Genomic DNA, 12,987 nt, shown 5'->3' on the forward strand with positions numbered 1-12,987 from the left:
TCTCTCTCTTAGAGTTTTTTGTCGTGCGCAGAAGGGTCAAGTGTGTTGGGTGTCAACTGTAGGGCCTGTCAAAGCCCATTGAGACATACTGTATGTGATTATGGGCTATATAAGAAATATATGTTGTTCTACACATGAGTAGAAGTAGAGTTACACAGGGTAAAATTTAACTCTAGTAAACAAAAAAGTCCTCGATTTAAATTTCTACTTGAGTAAAAGTACAGAAGTATTTGCCTTCATATGTAATTTAGTATCAAAAGTAAAAGTACAGTGATTTATTGTGGCTCTAATTTAAGTTCACTGGACAAATCAGTTCATTTTAGATACATTTTTGACATAAAATAACTTGCGGTCGGTAGTGATTGGGACAGTCACCCTGAAGACAGTCAGGGTTAAGTGTCTTTCTCAGGTTCTGTAGCTTCTGACCACATTTATATTTTGGGCACAGTCTTTGGAAGCTGAACCTGTGAAAACTGTGGGACTGAATGCCAGTACTGAGTTTGAGTTACTGAGCACTCGCCTCTTGAATACAGTGATGAGCATATATAGCCTTCTTGCCACGTAAGTGATTTCACAACAATGACACCAGTGTCTGCTCGTGCCTGGCACAGAATATAAGCTCACACATTCCACAGAAGTAAGGGTGAAGGACACCTCCATATATGGTGAGCCTTGTGCTCCTCACGTTGCAAGTGCGAGGTAGCTTTTTGCAGGCCCTGCATTTTCACATGCAATAACAGAGGCTGGCTGTTGGTGAATTCACGCACAACAATACATGAAAGACCTACGCTTACATACATCTTCCTTCACAATATATGTGGTTCATATGTGGTCTTGCTGAAACTCCAGAAGACTGAAAATCTGTCTGCAAGTTTGGTTTAGTGGAGCTGGGTACGAGCACAACTCCACTCAAATTACATCGTACTGAGGCAGTGGTGGCCTAGCAGCCCCATAATCAAAAGTTTGCCGTTTCGAATCCTGATCTGCCCAGGTGCCCCTGAGCAAAGCACCGTCCCCACACGCTGCTCCTCGGCCCCTGCCATGGCTGCCCACTGCTCACCAAGGGTGATGGTTAAACACAGAGGACACGTTTCACCATGTCACCGGCATCGTAAATACTACGTAGATACACGTAAAATTTTTTAAAAAACTACTCAAGAACAGTACCAAATTATATTTACTTCATTAATATTCACTACTGCACGTCAGAGCTGTAAATCTCGCTGAGTTTGGGCTTTATTTCTATCATTTTAATCGGGTGACTAATTAGCAGTCAGCAAACACGGTAATTATTTCACATGTTCTAAATGAGTTTTTTAAACCTTATCCAGAGTGACCTGCAGTCAGTAGTTATCATTCTGTAATTTACTATCGTCCTTATTCTGTAAATACAGCAGTAATATGGTGTTTACAAATTCTTGAAATGGACGAATCTGCTGCCATTAAAATCTGCAGGAAACACAAACACATGGACACGCAGGTCACCGGTCGACCCGCAACATGGCCGTCGTCTTCGTGTCACATGACAGTCGGAGCGTAACTTGATGTCGAGACGATCACCGATCGATTGTTCATGCTTAGTTTGCCAGATGAATTTATTGGCATTGAAAAATGTTTCTGTGATTGAAATGGAAAAGCTGATCCAATCTGAAAACCAGACGGTACAGTGCAGTACTTCACATCCCTGTGGTCTCACCACAGACGGCTTCAGCTGTGAACATTCTCCACTCCTGAATGTTCACTTGTGCCACCTTAGAAAACCACCTCTTTTGTCCAAATGGCATTTGTCTGGAGATGGATCCTGCCACTCCACTGGCAATAACCGTCCTGTTTTCCAGATTCAGATAGTTGCGTTTTCTCCCATATTTTGTCCCTTTTTTTAAACAATTTTTAACCAGCCTGCCACAAAATACACATTTATCTCCCACTAGGAATAGGTCACAGCCACTTTTCACACAATAGAATTTGAAATACTCCTGGATGCTTTTACCATGTTTACTACAGATCTACAGAAGTTGTCTCTTGGATTCAATGAAATTATATTTTCTCAAATGTTTATCTCAAAATGCTAATAATGCTAGATACTTAATATAAGATAATGAGAATCATACTTTATCCCCCTTGTGATTACTGTATGAACAAGATTTTATGGCTTCAAATATTTGACCTTTCTTAAGGACAGGAGCAAAACCATCAGATGATCAGCACTAATAACACAAACTACAGATCCCATCATGCAGCGCTTCAGTTGCCTCGCTGAACACAATCTCATAATGCAGTGTGCACTTTGCTGACAAACTGAGCGCACTACGCACCGACTTCGCACAGCGTTCAAGCTGCTTCACAACCCATTTGCCGTCAATGTGAAAACTATACAGATTCAGATGTAGCTGTTTGAGCTGCGGTGTACAGCAAAGCAACCGAAGCACTGCATTATGGGATCTGTAGTTTGTGTCTTATCAGTGCGTCATATCGCAGGGCCATAAGAAGAGATCAATATAACTAAAAGAAAATTTATTTTTGTTCTAGTAGCTGCGTGTACTGACTGGGTTAAATAGACCAGCTTTGATCCTGCATACTCTTTTGGTATTTACTCTTTTTTTATTTATAATGATGAAATTAACCACATAATTTACTGTGAGTTTTGAACTAAATGCACTACAACTGAGAGGTAGATTACTATTGCAGTTACTGTATATATGGATATATCGTATGTAAAATATACCAATGTTACAGAAAGAAACAAATAGGAATGGAGTTTTCTCTCATGTTCCCTCTGATGGAGAAAGGAGATCTTTATACTGAACATCGTTCTCCACAGACCAAACAGATCTTCCTGCCCCTGATACCAAAATGCAGTGGTCACCAGTCCACCACATGACTGTCCCCTCTTGGAAATTCAGGCTATTTGTAGATCTTTTTGCCACCTGGTGATGGTCCTGGATTCAGAGTATGTCTCCTCTGGTGGTCTTTAAGGTTTGATGCTCGTGAAAAATTCTTCCCACAGTCTACACACTGGTAGGGCTTCTCTCCAGTATGTCTCCTCTGGTGGACTTTAAGGTTTGATGCTCGTGAAAAATTCTTCCCACACTCTACACACTGGTAGGGCTTCTCTCCAGTATGTGTACTCTGGTGGACTTTAAGGTGTGATGGGTTTGAAAAACTCTTCCCACACTCTACACACTGGTAGGGCTTCTCTCCAGTATGTCTCCTCTGGTGGACTTTAAGGTTTGATGCTAGTGAAAAACTCTTCCCACAGTCTACACACTGGTAGGACTTCTCTCCAGTATGTGTCCTCTGGTGGACTTGAAGGTGTGATGGTTGTAAAAACCTCTTCCCACACTCTACACACTGGTAGGGCTTCTCTCCAGTATGTCTCCTCTGGTGGACTTTAAGGTTTGATGCTCGTGAAAAATTCTTCCCACACTCTACACACTGGTAGGGCTTCTCTCCAGTATGTGTACTCTGGTGGACTTGAAGGTATGATGCTTGTGAAAACCTCTTCCCACAGTCTACACACTGGTAGGGCTTCTCTCCAGTATGTCTCCTCTGGTGGACTTTAAGGTTTGATGCTAGTGAAAAACTCTTCCCACAGTCTACACACTGGTAGGACTTCTCTCCAGTATGTGTCCTCTGGTGGACTTGAAGGTGTGATGGCTGTAAAAACCTCTTCCCACACTCTACACACTGGTAGGGCTTCTCTCCAGTATGTATCCTCTGGTGGACTTTAAGGGATGATGCTCGTGAAAACCTCTTCCCACAGTCTACACACTGGTAGGACTTCTCTCCAGTATGTATCCTCTGGTGGACTTTAAGGGATGATGCATGTGAAAAACTCTTCCTGCAGTCTACACACTGGTAGGACTTCTCTCCAGTATGTGTCCTCTGGTGGACTTGAAGGTGTGATGGTTGTGAAAACCTCTTCCCACACTCTACACACTGGTAGGACTTCTCTCCAGTATGTATCCTCTGGTGGACTTGAAGGTATGATGCTTGTGAAAAACTCTTCCCACACTCTACACACTGGTAGGGCTTCGCTCCAGTATGTGTCCTCTGGTGGACTTGAAGGTATGATGCTTGTGAAAAACTCTTCCCACACTCTACACACTGATAGGGCTTCTCTCCAGTATGTGTCCTCTGGTGGGACTGAAGGTTTGCTGTATGTGAAAATCTCTTCCAACAGTGTCCACACTGGTAGGGCTTCTCTCCAGTATGTATCCTCTGGTGGACTTGAAGGTATGATGCTTGTGAAAAACTCTTCCCACACTCTACACACTGGTAGGGCTTCGCTCCAGTATGTGTCCTCTGGTGGACTTTAAGGTGTGATGGTTGTGAAAAACTCTTCTCACACTCTACACACTGGTAGGGCTTCTTTCCAGCACGTAGCATCTGATGTGACTGAAGGGTTTGTACTTGTCTAAAGCTCTTGAATTGGAACGTGTCTTCAGATGTGTTTTTGTGTCTTCTGATGATTTTACTTCCATCTGTAGTTAAAATAAACCCATTAAAATATAATTCACATTCAAGCATTAACCATATAGACTAAAAGTAACTAATTAAGTCTTTATTAAAAAAAAAAAAAAAAAAACGGTGCACACAGTGAAATTTGTCCTCTGCATTTAACCCATCACCCTGAGTGAGCAGTGGGCAGCCATGACAGGCGCCCGGGGAGCAGTGTGTGGGGACGGTGTTTTGCTCAGTGGCACCTCAGTGGCACCTTGGCGGATCGGGATTCGAACCGGCAACCTTCTGATTACAGGGCCGCTTCCTTAACCGCTAGGCCACCACTGCCACATGTCACAACTACTTATTTATGATATTGTATTCATTTTATTTATTTCAATTATTTTGGGGCAGTGGTGGCCTGGCGGTTAAGGAAGCGGCCCCGTAATCAGAAGGTTGCAGGTCCCCACACCAAGGGTGATGGTTAAATACAGAGGACACAATTTGTTGTGTACCCGTGTGCTCAATGACAATCACTTCGCTTTCACTTTACATTTACAGCATTCATTTAGCACTTCACTTCTATATGAAATTTAACACCCAAATATGGTTGCTAGTGTGACCGGGACACACTAGTGAAATACCATATCATTTACATTTACAGCATTTACCAGACGTCCTTATCCAGAGCGACTTACAGTCAGTAGTTACAGGGACAGTCCCCCCCTGGAGACACTCAGGGTTAATTGTCCTGCTCAGGGACACAATGGCAGTAAGGGGGGTTTGAACCTGGGTCTTCTGGTTCATAGGAGAGTGTGTTATCCACTATGCTACTACCACCCATGTTCATGATGCTGATTTTACTTCACTCACCAGAAGAGTTGGAGATGTTCTTCTCATCATTTCCTGTTGGTTCCAGAGTTTTATCGTGTTCCAGTCGTGTAAGAACAACTGATAACATCTTCAGTGGAACGTGTGTGTTGTTCTGGACCACAGTCCTGGTCTCAGTGGACGACAGAGACAGACTGGGATCCATCCTGGAAACCTGGGACAAAGTGGGAGACGTTTCACTCACCAACAGCAACAATTAGGGTGGTTGGAAGTTGGACATAATTTACTCCGACTTTTCGTATTTAAATACGATTGTGGGTCAGAGTTCGAAAAGGCTCAACAAATATAGACACAGTGTGAGCACTAAAGGTGAAAGGCAGCAGAAACCATTCTGAATTGTTATTTATCAGAGAATTTTCATCCATTTTAAAACTATTTGACGCCTATCAACACTGAAAGACACCAGATGTGAAGAAAAGTGAAAGAAAATATATTAATGTGGCTTAGTATTTTCACACTCGGATTCTACTGTTAAAAATTATATTGTGTTGCACTCGTCAAAAAGAATAAAGCGGCGTCTGGTGAAGAAAAGCGCGTTAAATCGCTCAGAAAAACGCAACAAGTAAACCGGACTTTCGTGTTTGCTGGCCGCTAATTTATCGCGTTGGAGCCCGATTAAAATCATAGAAATTGAGCCCGAAGCCGAGCCGACGTAGCGCGAATAAAAACGAGTGTTTTAATCACCTCGAAAAGCCGGAGAGGGAAAGATGTCGCCCGGTCACCCCAGTAAAAGTCCCAGCGGGGAGCAGGAAGTATCTGAAAGGGCTTTAAACACCAGGAAGAGCAGCGTGAAGAGAAGCGGGAGACGCGGTCGCGGCGGGCTGTTCACTTTCACCAGGACTCGGCTCAGTGGACGGCGATCCGGTTCGCGGTTAGTTCGGCTCTGATTCGGTTCATCGAAATTGTCCGTGATCATTATTTCTCTATAGTGTAAATGTAAATGTCTGGTTGCGATACGAAACCGGAATTTGGTCTTGTTGCCGTTGCGCAGCATCATGTGACTAATGAGTGGCGATGAAAGGGATGAAACCTGGTAAAAAACAGGAAGGGGAGCAGAAAGTAACACCAGGAAGAGCAGCATGAAGAGAAACTGGAGACGAAGTCATGACGGCTGTTCGCCTTCACGTGGGAAAAATGGAGGGAAAAGGAAGGGCCGGCCCTAACAAATTTGCTGCCCTGGGCAAGATGCATTAATGTTTCTGAATGAAAAAGAGAGGGTGCAAACTAATTGTGGAAGCGCCTTTTGCCACATTGTCCAACAAAGGATCATAATTCCAACAAAGGATCATAATTCAAAGGAGCCCAAACATGTCAAACTTATATCTATAAGTTTGACGTGTTTGGGCTCCTTTGAATTATGATCCTTTGTTGGACAGACTGAGAGAGATGCTAGCCCGATGGGGTGATTAGCCCATATCTATGATTGGGCGTATACATGTCATTAAAATGCTTGTTCTGCCTAAATTCATAAATCTTTTTCAATCACTTCCTCATCTTTTGCCCGATTCCATGTTTCTCTTACGCCTTCTTTTGATAAACTGTTATCGCAATTCATTCGGAAGAATAAAAGGGCCAGACTGCAACTGAGGCTACTGTACTTACCGTACGAAGTAGTCCGGGAAATCATTGTTTTACGCCAACAATATCAGATTCAGAATCAGCGGGATCAAAATTTGGTTTGACAAGGTGCATCGAGAGGATTTTGGACTTAGATGTAGGGGATGTCTAGCAGATTATGATATTCCAAGGAAACATTTCTTTAATATTAATTTCTTTCCTTATTTTATTTTATGTAAGCAGAAACAGTTATCCTTACCCCCGAAGTCAAAGATTGAGGACTTGTTTGGCCCATATGGATGGGAAAGGACAATTATCATTACTCTATGACCTGTTATTAAACTGTTTGGAGGCATGGAAAGCTGACATAAAAGAAGCTTGTTTTAAGGCTCAGACTCAACACATCAATACTAAATGTGGGCTGCTACCGTAGAAATGGTTCATTTGCACCTTTTTTATGCCAAGGAAATTCCATAATATGTGTTCCAAATGTCCCTGATGTATGTGTGAAGTGCGGGGAGGGAATGTGTAAGAATGTGATGGGATGCATGATCCATATTGTTGGATGGGAAGTCCCTCAGCAGGCCAGGCTCTGCATACTTGGAATATAGAACTGCGGACCTTACTGTCATTACTCATTTCACAAGCCGGCAGGACAATTCCTCCATTCTGGAGAAGTAAGGAAGTCGGTTCGACTTGTCAGCTTGTCTGGCTTTGGAGAAATTAAACTTATAGAATTAAAAAGAAAGAAGGAACATTTGTTCATTTATGGAACCCCTTCATTCACTTTTTGGAAACATATGTTTGGCTTCTTTTATTATCTATGTCAGATATGCACTGCCCCCCCATTATTATTACAAATTTTAATTATAGTTTAGTTTGACGTGTTTATGCCATTTGTGTTGATGGGTAGGGTGTAGGGTATTTGTATGATAATGAAAATGTACATCATGTCAGTATGTAATGTTGTTTAAACGTTAGCTGTAGCTCCAGGTTGTTTCGCTTCACTGTGTTCTGTCGAACATGCAGCTCAATAAACCGAACCAGGAACACTCTGACAAGAGGAGAGAGCAGCTAAAAGAAGCTTCTGGAAACGAGCCTGCGTCAGTGGGCCTTCATTACAGTCAATCATGATGCTGCAGGGAGGAAAGTTACAAAATGTCAAAACTTTAATACATTTATTAAGGTGACAAACATGTTACTTTTAACAAATTATCACAAAACAACCCAAAACCAGCGATAAATAATAAATAATATGGAGTGTAACACCCGACACTAGAAATTTCACACACACACACACACACACACACACACACACACACACAGCAACAGTACTGCATAACAGCGATAATGGCAGCTTCGAGGGTTTTTTTTGTTTATTCCAGAATGATTCGTTATCTAAAATGAACGAAATGGTCTCGAGGTCGAGTAGATGACTCTGCATTATTTATCTAATGAAAATTTGGGTCCATTAATCATTTAAGAAAACCAGGACTATCCTGTTACATAGAAAAATATGTTTCAGCAGTTCCTGATGTATTAAAGTCCACCGACGGCGCCCCGCCCGGACCTTCAGCACCTCCTCGAGGAGTTGGGGTACTTGCTCTTCAGGCCCTCTTTGAAGCTGCGGAAGAGCAGACGATTCCGCCGGTTCTCCTCATCCTTGCGACTGTGGAACTCTCCCTGGACCTTGAAGCCCCGGTGAACCACGAACGCGGAGTCGAGTACGGAGAACCGGAACCCAGCCACATGCAGCTCGCACGCCTGGAAGCAACACCACACGACTTTTTTTTTATATCAGTTATTGGAATTCACCATGTGGCAGCGGTGGCCTGGCGGTTAAGGAAGCGGCCCCGTAATCAGGTTGCCAGTTCGAATCCCGATGCGCCAAGGTGCCACCAAGGTATCATGGTGCCCACTGCTCACTAAGGGTGATGGTTAAATACAGAGGACACGTTTCACCGTGTGCTGTGCTTCACAATCACGTCACTTTCACTTTTCACCGTAAATTCCGGCATTCTCGTTATTTGTTGTTGCCGATTTGTGGATTTTTATAGGCCACCTAGGTTCCCGACAGCAACACATCTTCGTATCAGACCAATTGTGTCTTGCTCAGGGACACGATGGTAGTAAGTGGGATTTGAACCTGGGTCTTCTGGTTCATAGGCGAGTGTGTTACCCACTAGGCTACTACCGCCCCTTGGTTGCCACCCTACTGCCAACCATTCTGACAGTGAAGACCACCATTGCGCACATTAAAAGCACAGTTTATGTAGCTGTGGGTATTACTGGCAGTTATTCGATTAAAAGTAAAATAAATTACTGTAACATCTTGCTGCGTTCATATCTCGACAGTCCCTTCACTTCCACCCACATCACAGTCAATGGTCATTTAACAGACCTTTCAATTAAATGCAAGCGATAATTAATATTTATTGATGCATTTCTCTTATTTTATTTTACTGTTTTCTTTTTATTCTTTATTTTTAATTAACTTTTTGCTCATGTCTGTCCTGTTCCTGGTAATTAGTATTATTTTATTTTAATGTAAAGCACTTTGGACCGCCCCTTTGTTGTGTTTAAGTGCTTTATAAATATATATGGTACATTTACGGCATTTGGCAGATGCCCTTATCCAGAGCGACTTACAACGTGCTTTAATTAGGCACAAAGTTGATGTCTGGCCACCCCAGTTGTGACAGGCTGCAACCGGCCACGAGACGCGTCCAAGGTCGCGAGTTCAAAGCTCGGCTCGGGCCGCGCGTCTCTGCTGCGTCCATGTACGCCTGTCGGTTTGAGTGTTCTGTGGTGGGCACGCCGGACTAAGGGTGTAATCCAGAAGACCCAGGTTCGAACCCCACTTACTACCATCGTGTCCCTGAGCAGGACACTTAACCAGGGGGGGACTGTCTTTGTAACTACTGACTGTAAGTTGCTCTGGATAAGGGCGTCTGGAAAATGCTGTAAATGTAAAATGTGTGTTTTTGGTCGTTCTGCTTCAGCTCAGATCTGGAATTTGTCCCCTACGTCCTGATACATTTACATTCAGAGCATTTATCAGACACCCTTATCCAGCGTGACTTACAATCAGTAGTTACAGGGACAGTCTTGCTCAGGGACACAATGGTAGTAAGTGGGATTTGAACCTGGGTTCTTCTGGTTCATAGGCGAGTGTGTTACCTCGTCAGCGTTTAGAGCTACAGACGTGGAAACGTGTGGCTGTAATTCGTCATTGTGAAACACAAGTCTCTGGTTGGCGAGCAGCAGGACGGTGGCACCTCGGTGGCACCCCGGGACCGGGCCCGCCGTTCTCTACCTGGCTGATGCGGTTGAAGCCGTACTGCCGGAAGCGCTCGTCGTACGGCGGAACGGAGCGCGCCCCGATGTAGAAGGGCTCCCACGGGTCCGCCCACGTCAGCGTGTAGGCCACGCCCAGCGGCCCCGCCCCCGGCCCGGGCAGGTTCAGCCAGCGGGAGTAGTCGGTGGGCGCCTGGCACCGCGGGCACAGCTCCTCGTAGAAGGGCCGCACCTCGCCCACCTGGTACAGCCGCAGCAGCTCCGGTTTGGCGGCGGGCAGCCGGCCGGCGTGGCGGATCTCGAAGGCGGGCAGCACCAGCACCTCGTCCGCGGCGGGACGCCGCCTGGCGGCCATGTCGGCGAAGCGCCGGTGCAGGTCGGCGCTGGGCGCCATGTCCACGTCGAGGACCAGGACGTAGTCCGCGTCCACGCCGCCGCGGGCCACGTTGCGGAGCAGGTTGTTCGGGTACGACACGTTGGCGCCGATGGCGTAGTTCCGGTGCTCGTCCCGGCGCGCCTCCAGCCGCCCGAACGCCCCGGCGCAGTCCTCCAGGCCCGCGAACTGCTCCCGGTCCCGCTCGGGGAAGCCGGCCGCCTCCCCGGAGCCGCACACCAGGTGGAAGTCCACCAGCGCCCGGACGTGCGGACAGAAGACGCCGAGCGCGTACAGCAGCGCCGCGGCGGCGCCCACGTCCCGGCCGTGCGCGAACACGGCCACCGACAGCCGGTGCCGCCAGCGGCCGAGCAGCGAGTCCAGGTGGTGCAGGTTGCTGACGGAGGCGTGCGTGGCCAGGGCCAGCAGCGGCCGCTCGGACTCGGCTTCGCTCCGGATCAGGTTCTTGTAGACGCGGTACTGGCCGCTGGCGTCGAACGCGCCGCCCGCCGACAGCGCGTAGCGGAGCCGCTCCAGCCGGGCCGCGTCCGCCTCCGACGGCCGGTCGGGGCGCCGGGCGGCGGCCCCGAACAGCTCGGAGTAGCGGGAGCGCTGCTGGCGGCCGTGGAGGCCGGACAGGAAGGAGAGGTAGAGCAGCTGCAGCAGGGCGACGACGAGCAGGGCGCCGAGCACCAGGCGGAAGGCGGAGCAGGTCGTGCAGGGACGCATCACGCCGCCATCACCGTCGTTTTCCCAGGCTGCTGCTGCTGCTGATTCTGGGATTTTAATTGGTTGGAGGATAAAAAAACCAAGCGGCGCATTACCGCCACCAAGTGGCGAGGCGTCTAATGTCCGCGATTGGCTACCGTAAACACTGCAGCGTCTGTCGCTGTTGTTTTTGTTATTAAATCTTAAAAAAAAAAACATTTATTTTAACCCGTCTGATTGACTCTAGAGACCCTGCGGCCCAAAAAAGGAGAAAAAGTCCGATTTCGCCCGTTACCATAATGTCTAGAAGAAAAAAAAACGCGTTCGAATCGCTTTCTTTCACGGGTTCCACTATTGCTTCTGGGGTTTTTATTACTTGGCGGCCACAATCAAGTGGCGCATTACCGCCACCAAGTGGCGAGGCATCTAATGTCCGCGACTGGCGACCGCAAACACTGCAGCGTCCGTCGCTGTTTTTTTTTTTTATTATTAAATCTTGAAAGAACGTTTATTTTAACCCATCTGAATGACTCTAGAAACCCTGCGGCAAAAAAAATAGAAAAAGTCACATTTCTCCCGTTACCGTAATGTCTAGAAAAGAACGCGCTCGAATTTTTTTTTTCAAAATTAACCTTTTATTTAGTGTTACACATTACAAGGCACATCTCACATATTAAGGAATGTCTTCAGAACATTATAAACTGAGAACGCGCTCGAATTCGCTGTCTTTCACGGTTTCCATTATTGCTTCTGGGGTTTTATTACTTGGCGGCACACAACCAAGTGGCGCATTACCGCCACCAAGTGGCGAGGCATCTAATGTCCGCGACTGGCGAAAGCAAACACTGCAGCGTCCGTCGCTGTTTTTTTCTTTTTCTTGAAAGAACAATTTAAACAATCCGACATTAATAACAAAATTTACAAGAAAATAACATTAAATTAAAAAAAGTAAGAATATATATACGATAATTTGGAGAATAAAAAATATGAATAAAAAAACTTAAAGGTTCACAAAAGGTTAAAGGTTTCTATCTAAAAAAAACCAAACAAAATATTCTCCAAACACAATGTAAAAGGTCATTTGCATCTGTTTTTAATAAATTGACACAGGTCAGACCAGAAACTTTTAACATAGACACATTTCCAAGTATTCAGGGGGTCGTCCACAAAACGACCACGCAATATATATCAGGGTTAAAACGAGTTAGATATACTTTTGTAGAGTAATACCTATGTACTATTTCCTTTACATTGTTTCTCAAAAGAAGTTTGTTGGGACTACTCCAAATACACTTCCACTTCAGTCCTTTAATGTTGTTATTCCAAAAGGTTCTCTTTGATATTAATATTTTAAGGTTAAAGGGAAGCCAGTTTTCCATACAGCTGTATTATATAGGTCTAAGCAGGGTGATCTAATATGAGGGTTTATTATACCCCTATGGAGCATAATTACCCCGCACGGACTGGCATTTCTGACTATCGTAAATTCCCTTAATGAACAAGTCAATTTAAATCCATCCATCCACCCATTTAAATCCGTCCATCGTTAATAAAAAAAAAGAAAAGGTCACTGGTCGCGCGTTACCGTAATGTCTACAAAAGAACGCGCTTGATTTAGCTTTATTTCACGATTTTCACTTTTTTACCCATCCGAGGAAAAAAAACATTTAATGGTCACAGGTCGCATGTTACCGTAATGTCTAGAAAGTAACTCGCTA

At 45.3% G+C, this 12,987-nt stretch overlaps 1 protein-coding gene and 1 long non-coding RNA gene across 4 annotated transcripts; both read right to left on the reverse strand.

Moving 5' to 3' along the window:
* Positions 1 to 4,033: 4,033 nt before the first annotated feature.
* LOC114799385 (uncharacterized) lies at positions 4,034 to 6,352 on the reverse strand. The gene is made up of 3 exons (XR_003751229.1): positions 6,019 to 6,352; positions 5,317 to 5,488; positions 4,034 to 4,484 (listed from the first exon to the last, which is right to left on the reverse strand). It is a non-coding gene; the product is annotated as an uncharacterized LOC114799385 (long non-coding RNA).
* Positions 6,353 to 8,037: 1,685 nt separating this feature from the next.
* LOC114795279 (beta-1,4-glucuronyltransferase 1-like) lies at positions 8,038 to 11,607 on the reverse strand. Of its 3 annotated transcripts, none has more exons than XM_028988322.1 (2): positions 10,208 to 11,607; positions 8,038 to 8,655 (listed from the first exon to the last, which is right to left on the reverse strand). In XM_028988322.1, the coding sequence occupies exons 1-2, from the start codon at positions 11,486 to 11,488 to the stop codon at positions 8,464 to 8,466; spliced, it is 1,473 nt and encodes a 490-aa protein (XP_028844155.1). In that variant the 5' UTR covers positions 11,489 to 11,607; the 3' UTR covers positions 8,038 to 8,463. The 3 variants fall into 3 exon arrangements, 2 of the variants coding, with proteins under 2 accessions (XP_028844155.1, XP_028844164.1); XM_028988331.1 differs by having other exon boundaries at positions 8,038 to 8,675; XR_003750492.1 differs by having other exon boundaries at positions 8,539 to 9,037; positions 10,038 to 11,607.
* Positions 11,608 to 12,987: the final 1,380 nt, after the last annotated feature.

The sequence above is a fragment of the Denticeps clupeoides genome, chromosome 1, assembly GCF_900700375.1.
Source record: "Denticeps clupeoides chromosome 1, fDenClu1.1, whole genome shotgun sequence".
In the NCBI taxonomy this organism is placed as follows: domain Eukaryota; kingdom Metazoa; phylum Chordata; class Actinopteri; order Clupeiformes; family Denticipitidae; genus Denticeps; species Denticeps clupeoides.

Coding starts and splice junctions, on each gene's coding strand:
- LOC114795279 (XM_028988322.1), bottom strand. CDS start 11,488: ATGTTTTTTTTTTTAAGATTTAATAACAAAAACAACAGCGACAGACGC. Junction 8,656..10,207: donor GCTTCAACCGCATCAGCCAG/GTAGAGAACGGC, acceptor TGTTGCTTCCAG/GCGTGCGAGCTGCATGTGGC.